General features: G+C 38.4%; 5 protein-coding genes across 5 annotated transcripts; 2 read left to right on the top strand and 3 right to left on the bottom strand.

Annotated features, from left to right (window-relative positions):
• Window positions 1-807: 807 nt before the first annotated feature.
• LOC18610783 (AAA-ATPase At3g50940-like) lies at window positions 808-4,262 on the bottom strand. Its single transcript, XM_018127668.2, has 3 exons — window positions 3,170-4,262; window positions 2,556-2,897; window positions 808-1,997 (listed from the first exon to the last, which is right to left on the bottom strand). Exons 1-3 carry the CDS (start codon window positions 4,088-4,090, stop codon window positions 1,308-1,310), a joined length of 1,953 nt encoding a protein of 650 aa, XP_017983157.2. The 5' UTR covers window positions 4,091-4,262; the 3' UTR covers window positions 808-1,307.
• Window positions 4,263-5,276: 1,014 nt separating this feature from the next.
• On the bottom strand, window positions 5,277-7,802 carry LOC18610782 (AAA-ATPase At3g50940-like). Its single transcript, XM_088807088.1, has 3 exons — window positions 6,644-7,802; window positions 6,069-6,410; window positions 5,277-5,866 (listed from the first exon to the last, which is right to left on the bottom strand). The coding sequence occupies exons 1-3, from the start codon at window positions 7,559-7,561 to the stop codon at window positions 5,474-5,476; spliced, it is 1,653 nt and encodes a 550-aa protein (XP_088663214.1). The 5' UTR covers window positions 7,562-7,802; the 3' UTR covers window positions 5,277-5,473.
• Window positions 7,803-8,514: 712 nt separating this feature from the next.
• LOC18610781 (zinc finger (Ran-binding) family protein) lies at window positions 8,515-11,884 on the top strand. The gene is made up of 7 exons (XM_018125498.2): window positions 8,515-8,886; window positions 9,543-9,943; window positions 10,054-10,084; window positions 10,222-10,295; window positions 10,401-10,576; window positions 11,038-11,118; window positions 11,584-11,884. Exons 1-7 carry the CDS (start codon window positions 8,724-8,726, stop codon window positions 11,630-11,632), a joined length of 975 nt encoding a protein of 324 aa, XP_017980987.2. The 5' UTR covers window positions 8,515-8,723; the 3' UTR covers window positions 11,633-11,884.
• Window positions 11,885-12,149: 265 nt separating this feature from the next.
• Window positions 12,150-12,872, bottom strand: LOC18610780 (uncharacterized). Its single transcript, XM_007046649.3, has one exon. The coding sequence runs from the start codon at window positions 12,810-12,812 to the stop codon at window positions 12,249-12,251; it is 564 nt and encodes a 187-aa protein (XP_007046711.3). The 5' UTR covers window positions 12,813-12,872; the 3' UTR covers window positions 12,150-12,248.
• Window positions 12,873-13,691: 819 nt separating this feature from the next.
• LOC18610779 (2-oxoglutarate (2OG) and Fe(II)-dependent oxygenase superfamily protein) lies at window positions 13,692-17,703 on the top strand. Its single transcript, XM_007046647.3, has 6 exons — window positions 13,692-13,979; window positions 14,384-15,007; window positions 16,068-16,153; window positions 16,280-16,590; window positions 16,707-16,778; window positions 16,874-17,703. The coding sequence occupies exons 1-6, from the start codon at window positions 13,808-13,810 to the stop codon at window positions 17,160-17,162; spliced, it is 1,554 nt and encodes a 517-aa protein (XP_007046709.2). The 5' UTR covers window positions 13,692-13,807; the 3' UTR covers window positions 17,163-17,703.
• The last annotated feature ends 205 nt before the right edge of the window (window positions 17,704-17,908 follow it).

The raw sequence follows: 17,908 nt of genomic DNA, 5'->3' as shown, positions 1-17,908 counted from the left end.
ATATTGAAACTAAAGGTGTTAATTTTGAAATTAATAAAGATATAGTTTTGATTAGAGCATGATAGGTATGATACACATAATCAACCCCGAATTTATTTAAATAATAACTAGTAAAGATCATACAAAAAAAAAAAACAATATAAAGAATGTGACGGAGTTAAGGTGGTGATGGCAGTCACCCATTAGTTTTTTTCAGTATTTTATTTTTTTATTACTATATGTATAAGGTTTGAGCTATATATATTCATAATCTTATATTATTATCCTTTAGCCTCCTCTCACTTAAAATCTTAAATCCACCGTTAATATTAAAGATTAATTTATTAATACTATAAGTTGCTATAACCAAGTTATAATTATTAAAAAAATAGAGTAATTTATAACTAAATTAATTTTTCTCTCTTTTGATTTAGTTTAATTGTGAAAAGCTACCATTAGTAAAATAAAAAAAAAAGAAAGGAAAAACAATTTTTCCCCTTCTTTAAATTATGAAGTTACTAAAATGTTTATAATTTTGATTATTATGGATCTTTATTGAATTATATGAAAATTTTATTGAGATAACTTAAAAAATTCTTAAAATATTTTTTAAAAATTAAAAGCTTGAAAAACACTTAAACTATTTTAAAAAATCTAAATAAGTATTTATTCTTTTATTTTGTTCAATTAAGTTTTTATGTTTTTTATTATTATCAAATAAATCTTTATAAATAATTATTGACTAATTATTACCAATTAAACTACTACTTATTGTTATATGTAACCTGTTGTTGATATGAAGAAAAAATGTCACAATACAATAAAATATTATAATAAAAGATTTTTTTATTATTTATTTTTTTGCTATTTCAAAGAAAGGAGGAGCGAAAGGAGAAGTGGGCTCCAATGGGGTAGTGCCCCAATGAAGGAAATCCAAGAAGGTGAGTGTTGCCCTCGAGTTGCAGCCCGAGAAGCCAAGTCCACCAGAAAAAGAAGAAGAAAGAAAGAAAGAAGAGGAGAAGAAGAAGGGCGGTCCGGAAGGGAAGCCCAATGGGTAGGAAAAACAAAATGGAGAAGAGAGCCAGTTTAGGCCAACGTTCCGAACTGAGATCTTGGGCTTCTATGAGACGCCAAGTGAGGTGACTCAGGAAGCAGTGATGCAGTAAGTTTCTTCATAATAAGGCATGCACCTCAGAAATACTACTACTACTTGTAAATTACAAGAGAGTTTGTAACTATGGGTAGCAGTAAGGAGGAGTGGCAAGCTGTTAAACCTTTTTAACCAGACTAAGTGTCACTGCTTCTGATGCAAGTGGAGAAAAAATGAATCAGAGCAGCCCATCCACCAAAGACCTCTGCTGGAAATAACTCAGTTTTGACTCAGTGCTTGAGATTGTTTCGGAAAGCTTTTCGGTCACAGCCTTCATTTCCTGAATTTGGAGGGATTTCTTTTGTTGCTCTGGTTTTTGTATGTCGCAACTTTCCAGCTCTTTCTCCAATTCCACAATTTCTTGAAGATTTTTGCTCATGTCTTCCTTGAGGGTGGAAGACTGCTTGACTAGTTGCAGTGCCTCCACAATTTCATCTAGTCTCTTATGGAGCCAACTAATTTGCAACTTCAAGGATTCCAAATCAGAAACACTTGTAAGCATGGACTGAAGCTCAAGTTCAGTCACATCTTCCAATTTCACTGCTTGTAGTTTTTGGATAATGCCACAGGCAATCTCCAGGAGAGATGAACGGCATTGAATTGAAGTCAATAGGCTGTTGGCAACGATGTCTCCATATTTTAAAAGAACAGCTCGAAGGATAGGTGCTAGTTCTGCCTTTACTGTATACTCACCCGCTGTCGTTGGATTGGAACCAACTGCTAGAAATGTAATTGCGTTATGATTTGGAGAGTCACCGTTTGTCATATCAGTTTTAGTGGCGGCCTTGCTTTTACATCCTTCCTCCTGCTTGGGATTGCTGCTGCCTTCTCCCTCCGGCTTTGTTCTTTCCGAAGTTGCCTCTGATGCCTGATGGAGGCAAGTCAAGGGATGATTGTTACAAGCGCATAATAGAGCTACGAACAAAAATAGTAGTAATTCACTAACTTCTTTAACCTGCAAGTCTCTCATGCCAAGGGTCTGATCATGCACATGACATTGAAATTTAGCAGTAACCTATGCAGGTTAACATTTACTATCGCACAACTATAAATTGGTTATTACCATTCTTTTCGGCTATCTATCAGCCTAAGAATATTTCTATATAGCTTGGCTTTCCATGAAACTTCCATACTCTAATCCTGAAAGGCCAATTTGAATAAGCAAAATTCTAGTAGCCAATAGGAGGCTTAAACCTGACATCTGACATATGCCTTGTCCAAAGCAATGTCATTTTAAAATGCAGATCAGCCATGTAAAGCCACACAATCCAAAATAAAATAAGGGTGCGTGGTGGTGGTGGTGGTCTCATTAGGTTTTTCTCTGGTGTTCCTTTATTGACACAAATCCATGGTCTACCTACTTTCAGGTGTAAGCTCATCACGGAGCTTGATGACATCAACATGAATTGGTTGAAGATTGAGTTACCTTGCTCTCTAGAAACTGAATTAGGCCATTCAGACAAGTTTTGGGATCTCTGGACTTCATCAGTTGACCAGCAACTTCAGCTGGAGAAACTTTAATCCCTTCTATAATCTTTTCAATATGACAAAAGAGATCATGATTAGAAAGGCCAAGGTAGTTGGCTGCGAGTTGCTTGAAGGTGGAGACTGTGCAATAGGACAAGCATATGTGCTTGTCCATGCGACCTGCTCGCAACAAAGCTGGATCAATTCTGTCCTTGTAGTTGGTGGTGAAAACAATAATCCTCTCATCTCCGCAGCATGACAATAGGCCGTCAATGGCATTCAAAAGTCCCGAAAGGGTCACCTGATGGAAATGGCAACAGCACATAAAGTTTAAGAGCCTTCACCAACAAAGGGAAGAACCAAGTCATGATGATCATGAATGTACAAATTTTGGGAAAGCACGTTAATTAGTTAAAAAAGTTCCTAAATCTTTAAGAATAACTAGAAAACAAATAGATGAACACTCAAGCGGAATACAGAAACATCTCGAAACACTAAAGACACTCATCTTCAAGATCAGAATAGTTTTAAGTTTATATGCATTTTATATTGAGTGAAGGAAATCCGAATAACCTGAACATGTGGGTAACTCCCTGTTTCATCTCCTGCTTCCCGGTTCTGTAGTTTGACTGTACAGTCAATATCTTCAATGACAAGGATGGAACGATTTGACACATGAAGCAACAAATAATCGAGGGAGGAATCCGAGTTCACTGCAGATAAATTCAGGTTGTAAATATCAAAGTTCAGATGATTTGCCATGGCTGCAATCAAACTTGATTTTCCAGTTCCTGGAGGACCATAAAGCAAGTAACCACGCTTCCACACTTTTCCAATTTTCTTGTAGTACTCCTTGCCATTGATAAAGCTGTCAAGGTCCTCGATGACATCTTTCTTGAGATCTCCATCCATGGCCAGAGTATTGAATGTCATGGGATGCTCTAGATTGACAGCACTCGAGCACCACCTCTCACGCCTGATGCTATGAAATTTCACCATCCGGTTCTGGTTCTTCAGCTTTCTCGCCATTGCAACCACATGAGGGAGATACTTGCTCTTCACCATCGCAGCGTGCTTCTTCTGAAAACTGAGCTCATACCACCTCGATTCAGATGTCAGTTGATTATTATTCGTGTTAACATCGGAACCGTACTTCCATTTCATGGGAACACCATGGAAGAAATCCACAATCTCCGAGTGTCTATCAAGGCCAAAAGTGAACATCCTCACATTCTCATTCTTCCCTACAGTGAGCCGTTTGGGAGAATCAGCAGCAGATGAAGCAGACAGCACATGGCTACCAAGGTATGCCATGGCGGCCTTGAAAAGATGGTTGCTTGACCCATCGTGTGACTCTTCGATAACCAAGGCGAACTCCGATGAGAAACGGCGAATGAAACTCCACAAGTACTCTCTTATTTCCTTCGGGATGAAGTCATTGAATGTGCTGCGGATAATGGTGAAAGTAGCCAACACTGACAGCGTTGATGCCATAGCAAGTCTTAGACTGTCGATTTCCTTTCACTTGCAGCGATTCTCTGGGGTCTGGGCCAATTTTTTATACAACGAGAGACGCAAAAGGAAAAGAAGCTTTCACCGCCGTCCGGTTTGTGACAGAGAAATTTCCTTGTCAAAACACATGAAGTTGAAAGAAAGGGACAGCAACGTTCCGGCTTACGTTTTTCATGTCAACACGTCTTGTTTGATAAAAACTGTAGATTAAAATAATATCTGGGTGTGACCCCATCCACGCAGGAGCCACGGTACGCCAAAATGGAATCAAGCTGATAATAAAGTAAGACCGGTATAGTCAATGGATCGGAAGGCATCGAAGGCTCCTTGCTTTGACATAAAATGGACGAAAACGATGGCCTCTTTTTAGTTTTCCAGCTGTTCTTTTTCCCCGTAATTTCCTTTTGTTACCCTGTCGCGGTCACAAAAACACTTTCTTCTTCACTTTATCCTGGGTGGAAGCTAGAGTAATTTGTTTATAAAAGTTCTTTTATCTTGCTTTTGACGTCTGCCAGCGCCTTTGATCTATGCAGAAAATATGATCTACGAGGTTTTATGAATGAACAGTGGGATTAGTTAGCAAGGGGGAGGAAGCTTAGAAGAATAAACAAGAGGATGGTTCAAATTTAATGTTGAAAAACTTACGCAGAAGAGAAAATGAATGGAAGTTGCTTGCTTAAAGCCCAACACCTTTCAAATTTTAGATTTTGAATCTTTTTGGACTTGATTCTTGAGTTGACAAGAATCTGGGTGAAGCTAAACATCAATTATAACGTCTGTTTGTTTTAAATACTCCTCTGACATTGCCATGATCATGCCTAATAAAACAGTAAACCAGAGAAGCAGTCATACAGGAAAAGACCACAAAAGAGGCTGCCTGATCCTTGGAGAGGAATCTAATCTGTATCTGTAGTTGCAGTTGGTGGCTTATGGTTTTGGCAGCATATATACTAAAAGGAGAAATTTCAGAGACAGCAAAGAATTCCAAAACAGAGGCTAAACCTATCCAAAGTTACTAAAGTGCTACAAAGTATTGAATGGGAGAAATCAAAAGTAATGACAGATCACTCATCAATTATAAAATGCGCTTCCATGGACTGCAACAATGTTAAAAAGTATAAAGTAAAAGGGAGAAAGAGGAAAGAAAGACAGAAGGAAAAGAGGCATGCTCCATGTAACAAGGAAGTGGATTAGTGAATCAGCAAAGTGTCATTACAAGATCCCTTTTCAACTATTATATTTTAATTACCATTAAACATCTTCAATATGTGAATACGAGAATTTTGTCAACACAACCCATTTAATATTTTGAGCAAAAAGATCTCCAAGTTGGTCTCAGCATCTGTGAGAGATTTAGTCAGTTTCTTATATGTTGGACTTAATCTTGGACAGTCTATTCAGAGTCAGAGTGGATTTATTTAGTAGTGCTATTATTGCTTCTTTGTTGCTCAACAGCTCCTTCTCCATGTCTTCAATGATTTCTAGGATATTGTTTCCGGAAGATTGGCCCTGGAGCAAATCCTTCTTGTCAGAGTTGTTGCTATCCTCTTCTGGAGGTCCATTCTCAGTTAAATTTGACTCTTTTGTGGCCTTCTGTTCATCGGCTGAAACATCTGAGTTGGGACCTGGAGATTTTGCATTGTCCATATTAGTTTCATTGGATGCCAAAGGAAGTGAAATTGAAGATTCCTCGACCAGGCAATTTGATGGATGAGATGAAGGATGCCCAGGACTAACTTCAGAATTGCCATCTGCAAGCTGCAGAAAACTCCAAATCAATCACATTGAACATGAGGAAGATAACATGTAACATTAATTAAGAGCATAGCCATAGAAGCCATGTTATTTGGCACTCATCAAGCAGTAAATCAAGACAAAGTCACCATGAAAAACAGTCCAGAAGGGACTAAGTCGAAGTATAGCTGCTAATGTTCCTATGGAAAGTAATTCTCCTGTTTACCTTATTCTCAAGATGCTTGATCAGGCCCTCGAGAGAAGCCTTAGGATCCCTAGTTTTCATCAGTTCACCAGCTACCTCTGCAGGGGAAACCTTAACCTCTGGTAGAAGCTTTTCAATGTGATGAAAGTGACTGTGATCAGAAATCTTTAAGTACTTCAAAGCCAGTTGCTTGAAGGCAGAGAAAGTACAGTAGGCCAGGTAGATGTGCATGTCCATGCGACCAGCTCGAAGTAATGCAGGGTCAATCCGCTCCTTGTAATTTGTAGTAGCAACCAAAATCTTTCCCTCTCCACAGCAGGAGAAAATACCATCAAAGAAGTTCAGGAGTCCAGAAAGTGTCACCTGTAAAGATGGCATGAAGCATGGACATAGTTAAATTTAAAATTTAGAAGTACAATTTAAATCTTTTGTGAACTGCATATTTTACTTCACAAGTTAAACAGAAAAGAAAAGAAAAGAATTTTTCGTTTATATGGAAATTTGGACATTTCAGAAGAAGTTATTCAATCGCCATAAACGTAAATATCATGTTATGATTGCATAACTTGCATTATATCACAATAATCATGACTAACCTTGTTATGCTGCTGATATTTTATAGGTTGCTCTATATTGGATTCTCGATTCTGCAGCTTAACGGAGCAGTCTATATCTTCTATCACAAGGAGGGAACGATTGGCCATGCTAAGCAACAAATTCTGTAAAACCAAGTCTGAGGATACAGCTGAGAGATTCAAATTATAGATATCAAAGTTTAGATGATTAGCCATAGCAGCAATCAAGCTAGACTTTCCAGTGCCTGGAGGCCCATGAAGCAAGTACCCTCTTTTCCACACTTTGCCAATCTGTTGGTAGTATTCCTTACTGTCCATGAACCTGTCAAGATCCTCCACAATTATCTTCTTGAGATCACCATTCATAGCTAAGGTCTCAAACGTCATGGGATGCTGAATTATTACAGGTTTTGGAGTCCAAAAATCATGAGCAGCCGTGTGGAGCTTCACCACCCGGTTTCTCTCTTTGATCTTGTTGGCTCTTTCCAGGATGTGTGGCAAATAAGACCTGGTAACCATATCCTTGTGCTCTTTGTGAAATGACAGCTCGTACCATCTGATCTCGTGCTTGGACATTCCTTGGCTATATTCAGAGAAGTACTTCCACTTCATTGGTACATTTTCAAAGACATCAACCATTTCAGAGTTCTTCTCCATGGCAAAGCTAAGATTCCTGACGTTCTCAGTCTTTTCTACCATTACCCGAGGGATTGAAATGGTGGGAAGTGATTCTCCAAGGTAAAGATTTGCAGCCTGAAAAAGTTGGTTCATGTTTGAGCTTTGATTATCGCGGAACACCATGGTCACATCTGTAGTGAAACGGCTAGTCCACTCCTCAAAGCGTGAAGAGATGTATAAGCGCAGTTTTTCTGGCAGGTAGTTGTAGAGAATGCTGCGAATCAGGGCAAGGGAAGCTAAAAACGCCCACAACGAGTTCATCTTGGCTTTTCAATCTTTCTTCAGCTTTTATGCTTTCTGCATCAATGCTTCGATGGTTCACACCACAAATCCACAACCTCACTGTTGTAGAATGAGGAGTTCCACCCTTCCAGTCCAGGCATCATAAAGTTGTAAACTTGCAGGTTTTTTCTCTACAAGAAAGAAAAAAGGAAAGAAGACGACAACTGGTGTGCCATGAAATCAAAAAGGTGTCTGAGTACACTATACACTAAACCAAAGATTAATAAGGATAAAGATGGTTCCGTGCTCCGAAAGAAAATGGAAAAAGAATGTTTCCGTTTCTCACTAGACAATGACTAGCACGTGGAGACTGGAGTTAGGACAAAAACATGCTTGGCCATGTTTCCTTTATCTGCTGTTACCTCTGGAGAGCTGATTGGACTGTAAGTTGAACTTTAGAATTATGTTGCTACCTAGTTTTTAATTGGACTGCCTCGTTTTCTGAGTCATGCCAGCACTCAAGCCTTGGCTTTATCCAGAAGTGAAGACCCACTGCAACGGCATGGAGTGGAGTAGCCAATTTTATTTTTGCCTCCTCACCTCCCGATTTGCACTTTGAGTGCAAGCAGGCAAGCAGACAAGTTGAGGCGCCAGTGATTCTGACCCGGAAATCTTTCTTTAAGACGCCATTGAATGGCGAATTTTGAGCTGAAATTTGATTTATCATTGAGCTTTAGTCAATTATCTGATGTTACTTTCTAAGAAGTATCCACGGTACCTGTTAATATCGTTGTTTAAAGAAATGTTTTCATTTTAAGAGAAATACAAACAAACCATTGGATTTTAAATGTAAAGATTATTTGGAAGCTAGTTTCTTGGGCCCAAACAAGATCTGGCGGAGTCTTGAAACCAAAAACAGAGCCTATACCACCTTGAAACATGGGCTTAATGCCTTAATCCCAAGAAAGGGTATTAGCCTGATGGCCCTGATCTCTCTCGCTTGTTTAGGCCCTGTCCGAGAAAGAATTTTCGCTTTCTCCTATATTGGTTGAATTCGTTCGATCCCAAGACTTCAATATAATTTGCAGCAGTTTTTAGTTTTCTGCTGGATACCTCTCTTTTTCTTCAGCTCCCAAAGCAAGAAGCTCATTAGTCATACCTCTTGAGTATTATCCTTTGAGTTAAGGAGAGAGGGGGAAGAATGGGTGAAGGAAGAGGAGACTGGGAGTGCAGCGGATGCAGGAACAGGAACTACGCTTTTAGATGTTTTTGTAACAGATGTAAGCAGCCACGTCTTCTTGTTGACACCAAAACTCCAGCTGACTCCAAGTGGCTTCCGCGTATTGGTGATTGGATCTGTACTGGTAAGTTTATACCTTTCTCAGAAACCTCTTCTCTTCCAATGGTTTTTTATTATGTTAACTCCTCTTCTAGGCTGTGTTGACTACTTGACTTATATGGGTTTTGCGCTTTATTCTTTTTCTTCTTCTGTTGTAATTCAATTATTGAACTTATGAATAGATATCTTAGATGGGGTTCTTTTTGGAAACATTTTCGTTGTGGGGTTTATCTGGGTTCTGAGTTTTGATAATAAGTTGGAATTTTAGCTGATATAGAACAAGTGGCATGTCAAGATAAGATATTGCTTTTCCCAAGTAAAGATTTGCAATGTTTCATCTTTAAACAATGGTTGGGGAGCTTTTTTGAACTTGTTCCTGCTTTAGTTTTGCTAATTTGCCATAAAGCGACTGTTTATATATCAATTGTAGACAAATTCGCCATTGCAAAAGCATATCCTTTACTGTTGTCTGTTCATGAATGCAACCTGTTCACTGAACATGTTGGTATGTGTTTTGTGAAGTTGAGATTAGGAAATCAGTATCAATTAGGTTGAGTGGTTTGTGTTTTTTGTATGTGTTCTTTGGTATGCAATGAACTGGTTGGTGTGCGTATGATTGGCTTCCTTGTCCTCTTCGTGGCTGCATTGTGGGTTGGGGTGTGTGTGGCAATGGATCAATAGCTTGCACTAACAACAATTATGCATCAAGAGAAAAGTGCAAAAAGTGCGGGCAACCAAAGGAGATAGCAGCAATCCCAGCAATTGCAATGCCTGGAGCTTCTCTTCCAACTTATTCACATTATTTTGCCAGGGCCCCAGGAGCACTGGAACAAAAGATTAATGTTGGATTTGTAGGCAGTGTCGCCCCCCAGCAGTCGCTTCCTCTAAGTTCCAACTGGTCTGTAGGTGGGGTTGATAATTATGGACTTCATTCAACTTCTACATGGCCTGTAGCTGGAAACCAAACTTTCGGGGTTCCATATGTGAATTCTAGTTATCAGCCTCTTTCCATTCCTAAGGGATGGCGAAATGGTGACTGGATTTGCAACTGTGGCTTCCATAATTACTCTTCACGTTCACAGGTCTTATCTTACTGCCCAAACTGCATTCAACATTCTTCTACGTACTTGTCACTAATTGTACAAAATATCCCATGTCATTACGTTTCTGATTTAGTCTAGCATTTTTACAGTGCAAAAATTGCAATGCATCTATAACACCAGGTACATTCTGATTCTGGCCAGTGCAGCAATATTGTCTTTGTTTTGCTTTAATGCTTATAGTTGGTCTGCTGGTTGGTTCTGGTTACCAGTAACTGAGTCTTTACATCTTTTTTATTTTCCTTTTTTGGGGTATATAGCACTTGGAACCAAGCGGTTAGCATCTGAAGAGTTTGTACATGACTGGGATAACAAAAGACTGAATTCAGGGCATGTAAGAAATCAGTTTCTGGTGGTGCATTTTGGATTAATGTTGTTTTTCCATCATGCTTTGACTAAACACTCCTGAACTACTATATTCCCCCTTCCTGGGTTACAGGGTAATGGGCAGCTGCAGCCATATCCTGGATTTGACCAAATGGTAGGAGCCACCAGTGACCCTAAACCTGGAGCATATCCTCCCTATCCCAGTCTAAACCCTGGTGTGGCTTCAAATTGGCAGGCACCCATTTCATTTCCTCATCAAGCTACAACACCAACCCTTCTTGGAAAAGGGTAAATGAGTTGCCCCCTTCTATACATGCTTGTAATTTCTATTGGACAAATTAGTGATTCCTTTTATGAGCATAATATAAAATACTTTGATCATTTGTCAAACTATGGCAATGACATCTTCCTTTTTGCTTTTTCAATCCTTTAATCTTTTTGGATCTTGTAACTGAGTTTTAATTCATGAAACTGTCCCTGAGATTAATTTTGGTTGCTTTTAGAGTGCTATTTTAAGTTGTCTTACCTCTTATAAATTGTCTGCTTGAAAGAAGTATGATAAGGAGATGGCCACTTAGTTAATAATAGTTGATACGGTATTTTGGACTGTGTTTAAAACTCAATCAGGTTTATATGTAGTTTTTTGCGTTAAAATTCTGAGTCATATATAGCAAATATGATATTTTAATACGAGATTCTGAGGATTGCTTTGCAGATCTACTAACTGTTTAATGTCCTTCATTTATCAGAGCAAAGCAATGGCGTAATGGAGATTGGATATGCACAAAATGCAGCAATCACAATTATGCATCTCGAGCTCAATGCAATAGGTCAGTAGCTAAATTAGTGGCTTTTACATGCTAAATTGTGTTAGGATTGTGATACACAGAAATATAATATGATTGATGTGGCTTATACCCATCAATATTTGGATTTCTGAATCGATTTGTTGTTTTTACAAATGAAAACTGCTCACTATATATCTGATTGCATACACAAGATGTATAGTTTTTTCTTTCTCTTTCTTTTGGCGGTTTCTTATGCAGTATTTATTTAATCCCTGATTCATTGCATATCCATGACAATTATGGCAGTAATTGTTATAGCATCCTCTTTTGGTGCATCTCTACAAGGCTAGGGGGGAGTCAGTAAATGAACCCTGATCCTTGACCCTCCATGGGAGGGTAACAGGCTAACAGCCAATAGGCTGACACTGCAAACTTTCCTTCAAGGAAGATCAGTCAGTTTATTTTAGAGAAAACTCACAGCTTTAGTGGTTACTTTTTCTTCCACAGGTGTAAGACTCAGAGAGATCCTGTGACTCAGCCGGTAAATGCTGCATAGTTGCCATTTGATGCAGGTTTTGATTCATATAGTTTTTTTTGTCAGCTTCTTTTTGTATTTTTGTGTACCATTCTGGCACAAAAACTAAAAGCTTGCTATAGGTTTTGTTTCATTATTTACGATGCTGGCTATGAGCTTCCAATGTACAACTGTGGAGAGCTTTATACGACTTTTGTTTAATACTAAATTGTATAATTTGACTGCCATTGCTTGTATAAAAGGTTGAAAACCTTGTGTTGTTGACATTTCTTACAGGTTGGGACCGATTCATTTAACTGCTAAGGTAGCTTTGTATTTGTTTCTTTGAGTATCTGATAGCTGTTTTATATGGTTGAAAACCTTCCAATTTACTCTTTTTCTGCAAAACAGAGAGTATTTTAAGGTGTATGCTTATGTTAGGAGGAAGAGGGAAGGGGGGATTGGGAGGTAGGGGTGTGGGATGAGGATCAAGGTCTCAAGTCTTGTATTAGATTAAGGGATTTATCATAAATGAAATAAGTAAATCTTAGAGATACTGTGGAGGCAATGAGTAGATTTTCTAATTATCATTCACCAGACTAGCTGCTACAAAATCTCCGCAGACCGTAGAATTAAAACATTGCATTGTGGATATGGATCAAGAGCCCTTGACCATGGAGGTAGGAGACAGAGGGGGGGAGTCGAGTTCGTAAAGATTGAGTGCAGGCCCTACGAACCGGAAAAGTATCCAAGCTCCTATTACAATGAAAATGGAAGCATAAGCAAACTTGTTGAGCCAGAAGAGCAGACCCTTCTCTCCCACATACAACTCCATAGCCTTCTCCATCATGGTCATTTCTTCCCATTTCTTTGGAGCTGGATCAGCTGCTGCAGCATTTGCCTTTGCCTTCACACGTTGCCCTTCCCCAAAACCATCTTCCTGCAGCTGCCTGCGCCTCCTTGACCCTCTCTTAAACCGTATCTCGACGGTGTCTGGTGGTGTTAATGGTGGTGGGGGTGCCTCGCTGCTAGTCGTGCTGCTGCTGCTGCCACTGCTGTTATTGGTGCTGCTGTTTGTGCAAAGAACTCGAACCACCCGTCGTCGGTGAGGTAAACAGACCTGAAGGGTATGTGTTGTTGCTGACGATGAAGGTTTTGCGAGAACAGGGTTGGCTGATGGGGGTGATTTTGAAGCCAGGAACTGGAGAATCCTGCTATCCATTGCTTGCTTTCGTTTTCTCTGTTTTCTCTCTCCCTAGCAGAGCTATGGATATGATGCTTATCTTTTTTATCTTCTGCCATCAAGGTTACGTGGAGCTTTTAAGCCTATAATTTCGTGCCATGTCATCAAGGTTACGTGGAGTTTTTTTCTTTTTTTTTTATTGAAAATTACTACTACTATGAGAATTTGAAGAAAATAGAAAGAAAAAAGAAAAAAAATTGAAAATATCTCAGTTTCCATTGTGATTTTTTTGGACTAATTTTTATTTCACAGGAAATTGGTGAATAATATTTTTAACTGCAATATTCTTTTCGTCTTTGAATATTTATTTTTTTAATATTTACTAACAATATGATAAATAATTAATTTTGATGTATTTTATATTAAAATTATAAATTTGTGATAATGCACATTTTAATTTTTAATATGAAAATATAAAAAATACAAAATTTATTTTAAGACATATCAAAAAGAGTGAGAGATAATATATTTTTTATACTTAAAAGAGTATTTATGTAACCCTTATTATTGTTCTGAAGTAAATAAAATTAAAGAAAATTTTTTTTTATTCCTTGATTTTTAACCTTTTTTTTGGTAAAACTACTTAAGAAAATATTTACGAATTATATAAACTAAATTGGGCTGGGCCAGGAAAGTTAGAGCCAACTGGTCCGGTTTGCTGGGCATTACTGGCAGACCTGAACATTAAAGGTCCAGGATTGTAAAGCCGGAGATCTAAAGCTATTGGGTCGAACAAAACCGTCCAGGCCATGATCCAGTAAACTGGAAATTACTAAGCACACCTAATGAATCTTCAAAATGACATCTACATCCAAGTTTGTAGTAGAACCCAAGAAAGATCTAACAACACAAATTTTGGGTTTTGATTTTCTTTTGCCCTTTTTTCCATATTTATAGTCCGTTTTTTTGTCTTCACAACATTTAACCACCCATCACCGGAATCTCTCCGAGCCAAGACTCAGAAGACAACAGCAATGAACGATCTCGAGCGAGTCAAAACGGACGACCCGTTTCTCGTGCAGTACCAGCCATCGGAACTCAGAATCGCCTCCGAGTTCTTAACCACGTGGCTTCCTTTCCTTTCAAGAGATCTGTGCCACCGATGCACCCAAACCCTCGCCCAACGAATCCGCTCCCTCCACCCAGGTATTCTCCTTTTTTTTAAAAAGCATTGTTCATGTCAAAGGCAGTTCCTCTCCTTGCTTAAGCTTTAAGTTTGGAGTAAGGGTTTTTCCTTTCTAAATTTCCTGATATCAATTAGCTTTTCTTTTCTTTTTTGTTATGCATTATATTTATTCTGGGCTGGAAAAAGTGGGTTTTGGTTAGATTCTGTTTTGGCCTGGAAAAGATGTTGTCTTGATAATCGTCCTTTATAAATGATGATTGGAATTAAAGTAAATAATTAGAAATAAGATTTCTTTGTTAAAATTTCTTTTACTTTTCCATGGATATTGCAATGTGGGTGTATCTTTTAATAAAAAGGAAAAGAATTTACTGTTTATGTTTGCTTATAAGAAGATTTTGTGTTGTGTGTCATGTTGGGATCCTAGAACTTGAAGGAGATGCTGAGTTGGCCAATTCTGATCTGAATGCAATCCCTTCTACTCCCTGTAATGCAGAATCACAAGAGTTGAATGAGAGTTGTCATGATAATTGTGATGCAAATTCAATAGGAAGTTCAAAAGATGGAGAAGATACTAACTCATTGGGTAGTTGGAAAGATGAGGCAAATGGGTTGTCTGAACCCATTGGAGAAGCATCCACTAGTGGTGGAATTGCCAGCAGGTCGCCTTCCCTTCAAACCCCGGTTCCCCGTTTATCATGGGCAGACATGGCACAGGAAGATGAGCTTGAGGAGGCAGAAGAAGAAGAAGAGCAACAGCAATCAGAGTCAAGCAAGCGAATTGTTAATTTAACTGCTTCCACAGGGGAGTTGAGGATATCTAAGGTTGTTGAGAAGCCTAAATTGTCTAGGGATCAGAGAGAGTATATTAGGTTTATGAATGTGAAGAGGAAGAAAGATTTTATATGTTTGGAGAGAGTTAAAGGGAAGTTTGTTAATATTCTTGAGGGGCTTGAACTTCACACAGGAATTTTCAGTGCTGCGGAACAGAAGAGGATAGTTGACCTTGTTTATACGCTTCAGGAGATGGGGGAAAAAGGAAAGTTGAGAGGTTAGTATTTACAGATTGCTCATCTTTTTTGTACAGTTGAACTGTTGAGTGCTTATGCAATATATTCTTTGATTTTTGCATCTGTTTTTTGTGTTCTTGAGTAGTTTCTTTGGTTACAGTTCTTTTTTTTCTAGGTTTAATGAGTTTGTTATATGTACATTAATTTTTTTTTATTTACTATAAATGTTAGCTTAACTCAATAAAAAGTGATGGAAAGTAGCATTTATCATGTTGTATGTTAGCACGAATGAATCACTATAACAATAACAGTTTTCAATGAGCACATGCATACAGGGTATTCAACATTCTTTGGTTTAATGTACAGTCAAAGTGGTAGGATAAATTGAGCAGAGCCTCCAAGTCATTTTGGTATATGCTTTGGTGCTCTTACTTATTATGCAATGTTGGACATTAAGTTTTCAGTTAAAAATTTAGATCACAAAAATAAGCTTCACTTAATTTCAGTTCTCTCTACGAATCGTTGCTAGTGGGCTTCTCTTGTATGTCAAGCCAAGAAGCAGCTGAGTGGGTGACTCAACCATGTTCCTGATAATGGATTCTTTGTGTTACACTTCCATTTTTCTACCATGGGTTTTTTTTTGCTTCTTTTGTTTTCTGCCTTTAATGGCATTCATTACACTGGTTAGACTTTGATATGTAAGTCTGCCTTTAAACTTTTTTTAGATCTTAGTGGAAGCACTTGGTGATTCCAGAGGCAAGTTTTAAATTCATAGATCATGATAATTATAAATAACTTATAAAGGAGTTTTCTAATGTGAGAGTCTTAATGGATTTTGTATCCTCTAATCCAACTTATACATGCAGCAAAAAGTGTCAATAGGATTCTCTTATTCTCTAATTGAACATTGCTGTTACCTGGTCACCATGAGCTTTAGCAAGTCAATGGAGCATTAGAGCAATATGGTTTATGTCTTTGGAAAAAAGTGTTGTAGCTTTTCATTATCCTCGTCTGCAGCATGCAGATATGTCCTTGTGCTGTTGCAGATAACAGTTTCTCAATATGTTATGTTTACATTATAAATCATTTTTATGTTCACAGAACGCACATTTTCAGCACCACAGAAGTGGATGAGGGGCAAAGGACGTATAACCATCCAATTTGGTTGCTGTTACAATTATGCAATGGTAGGTTTGTCTCTATCCTTGTTTTATTGTGAAGATTACTTGAGTACGTGTATGGATACACTGTAGTCACAAGAAGCAGTAATTTGAGGTTTGAAAAGCTTTATTATGTTTACCTTCTGGTGACAGGACAAAAATGGTAACCCACCTGGCATTCTTCAAAATGAAGTTGTAGATCCTATACCCCAGCTCTTCAAGGTGGCCATCAGAAGGCTGGTCAGATGGCATGTACTGCCTCCAACCTGTGTGCCTGACAGTTGTATTGTTAATATTTATGAAGAAGGCGACTGCATACCTCCTCACATTGACAACACTGATTTTGTTAGACCATTCTGTACCGTGTCATTTCTTAGTGAGTGTGATATAGTTTTCGGGTCAAACTTGAAGGTTGTGGGGGCTGGTGAGTTTTCCGGTTCAATTGCAATTCCCCTACCTGTGGGGTAAGATTCTTTTCATGCTCAAACTGGTCCTATCTTTTTCTAACTAACAAGTCATGGAATCATTATTAGTTTACAATATGGAATTAAAAATTAAAATCAGTTATTTCTCCTTTCAGATCAGTTCTGGTTCTAAATGGAAATGGTGCAGACATTGCTAAGCATTGTGTGCCAGCGGTTCCTACAAAGAGGTACAAGTTGATATCTATGATTTTTTATTGCTGAGTTGTGAGGCTTGTGCCACAGTTTCTGTTCATTTAACTTTCTGCTCTATTGCTTTACTTAGGATATCGATCACATTCAGGAGAATGGATGAATCGAAACGGCCAGTAGGATATGCTTCAGAGCCTGACTTGCAGGGGATTGAACCATTGTCTTACGATGCAGAGAAACCAAGGAGATTAAATTCACCTAAATCTGATCGCCATGTAAAGAGGCAACCATTTAGAAGAGAGGGTAGAAAGGAAGCCAGGGGATTACCAGAGGGTAATGAGCAATTGGAACCTCGATCCTCAAACTGGTCTCGAAGAGCCCCTGCAAATAAGCGAAGGATCACAGGGAATCAGGGCAGCTGATGATCAGTTGCTGTATGTCTACTGTGCATATTATTACTCCATTCAAGCTATCAAGCATTACAGTGTTTGTGAGAGGTACAAAATCTTAGTACTTAAAATTTATATCCCTCGTACGGTGGCTCTTGGGCAAGATTCTCGTGCTTGATTTTAGGACTGTATCTTACAGCCGTGGAGAAGACAAGATCTTACACTTAAATTTATATAGCTGTAACTTTAGAGGTCATGTGTTGATGTCACATTCTGAAAAAAATGATTCCTCGGGTTCACAACTGGACCTCCCTACTTCAAACCTATTCATTAGCTTAACCCCGGGTGGAGCTGCTTAATTCTGATGGATTGCACTTGTTGCTATATGCCGTTTAACTTAATTCTATGGTTGTACTTTTTAACTACAAGGAACATGAGATTCTGTACTTTTCTTTTACCTTTTTTCCCATTGGGAGTGATGTTCCATGAGGTTTGTAAATTGTATAAAAACAATGTACTCAAATCAGTTTCTTAGCATTTGTTAAATAAATTACTTGAAGGATTGGGGATTTAATATTATGCCTCATCATCATTTTGCACTCAAATTTGCAATGTTTTTCCTTCTGAGATTTCGACACATGATGAGGTATGAATAGAGCTAAAGCTTTAGCCATCAAGACAGGTTCCAACCCTTTAAATCATTGGGAAAGCAATGATTTAAAAGTTGGCCAGGCATACAACCCTTCGGCTCCAAGAAGCAAATCTGAAACAGATGGTTT

This window comes from Theobroma cacao, chromosome 1 (assembly GCF_053813885.1).
Source record: "Theobroma cacao isolate CCN51 chromosome 1, ASM5381388v1, whole genome shotgun sequence".
Lineage (NCBI taxonomy): Eukaryota > Viridiplantae > Streptophyta > Magnoliopsida > Malvales > Malvaceae > Theobroma > Theobroma cacao.
Note: the sequence above shows the minus strand (reverse complement) of the source record. Positions and strands in the feature narration are given on the sequence as shown.

What these genes read in the sequence shown, in the direction of transcription:
- LOC18610779 (XM_007046647.3), top strand. Translation starts at nt 13,808, where the DNA reads ATGAACGATCTCGAGCGAGTCAAAACGGACGACCCGTTTCTCGTGCAG. An exon ending in AATCCGCTCCCTCCACCCAG is followed by an intron (nt 13,980 to 14,383) that starts GTATTCTCCTTT and finishes TTGGGATCCTAG; the next exon opens with AACTTGAAGGAGATGCTGAG. An exon ending in GCTGTTACAATTATGCAATG is followed by an intron (nt 16,154 to 16,279) that starts GTAGGTTTGTCT and finishes TTCTGGTGACAG; the next exon opens with GACAAAAATGGTAACCCACC.
- LOC18610783 (XM_018127668.2), bottom strand. Translation starts at nt 4,090, where the DNA reads ATGGCATCAACGCTGTCAGTGTTGGCTACTTTCACCATTATCCGCAGC. An exon ending in GGAGTTACCCACATGTTCAG is followed by an intron (nt 2,898 to 3,169) that starts GTTATTCGGATT and finishes CATTTCCATCAG; the next exon opens with GTGACCCTTTCGGGACTTTT. An exon ending in TTCAGTTTCTAGAGAGCAAG is followed by an intron (nt 1,998 to 2,555) that starts GTAACTCAATCT and finishes TGCCTCCATCAG; the next exon opens with GCATCAGAGGCAACTTCGGA.
- LOC18610782 (XM_088807088.1), bottom strand. Translation starts at nt 7,561, where the DNA reads ATGAACTCGTTGTGGGCGTTTTTAGCTTCCCTTGCCCTGATTCGCAGC. An exon ending in AATATCAGCAGCATAACAAG is followed by an intron (nt 6,411 to 6,643) that starts GTTAGTCATGAT and finishes CCATCTTTACAG; the next exon opens with GTGACACTTTCTGGACTCCT. An exon ending in TCAAGCATCTTGAGAATAAG is followed by an intron (nt 5,867 to 6,068) that starts GTAAACAGGAGA and finishes AGTTTTCTGCAG; the next exon opens with CTTGCAGATGGCAATTCTGA.
- LOC18610781 (XM_018125498.2), top strand. Translation starts at nt 8,724, where the DNA reads ATGGGTGAAGGAAGAGGAGACTGGGAGTGCAGCGGATGCAGGAACAGG. An exon ending in TGGTGATTGGATCTGTACTG is followed by an intron (nt 8,887 to 9,542) that starts GTAAGTTTATAC and finishes ATGGATCAATAG; the next exon opens with CTTGCACTAACAACAATTAT. An exon ending in ATTACTCTTCACGTTCACAG is followed by an intron (nt 9,944 to 10,053) that starts GTCTTATCTTAC and finishes GCATTTTTACAG; the next exon opens with TGCAAAAATTGCAATGCATC.
- LOC18610780 (XM_007046649.3), bottom strand. Translation starts at nt 12,812, where the DNA reads ATGGATAGCAGGATTCTCCAGTTCCTGGCTTCAAAATCACCCCCATCA.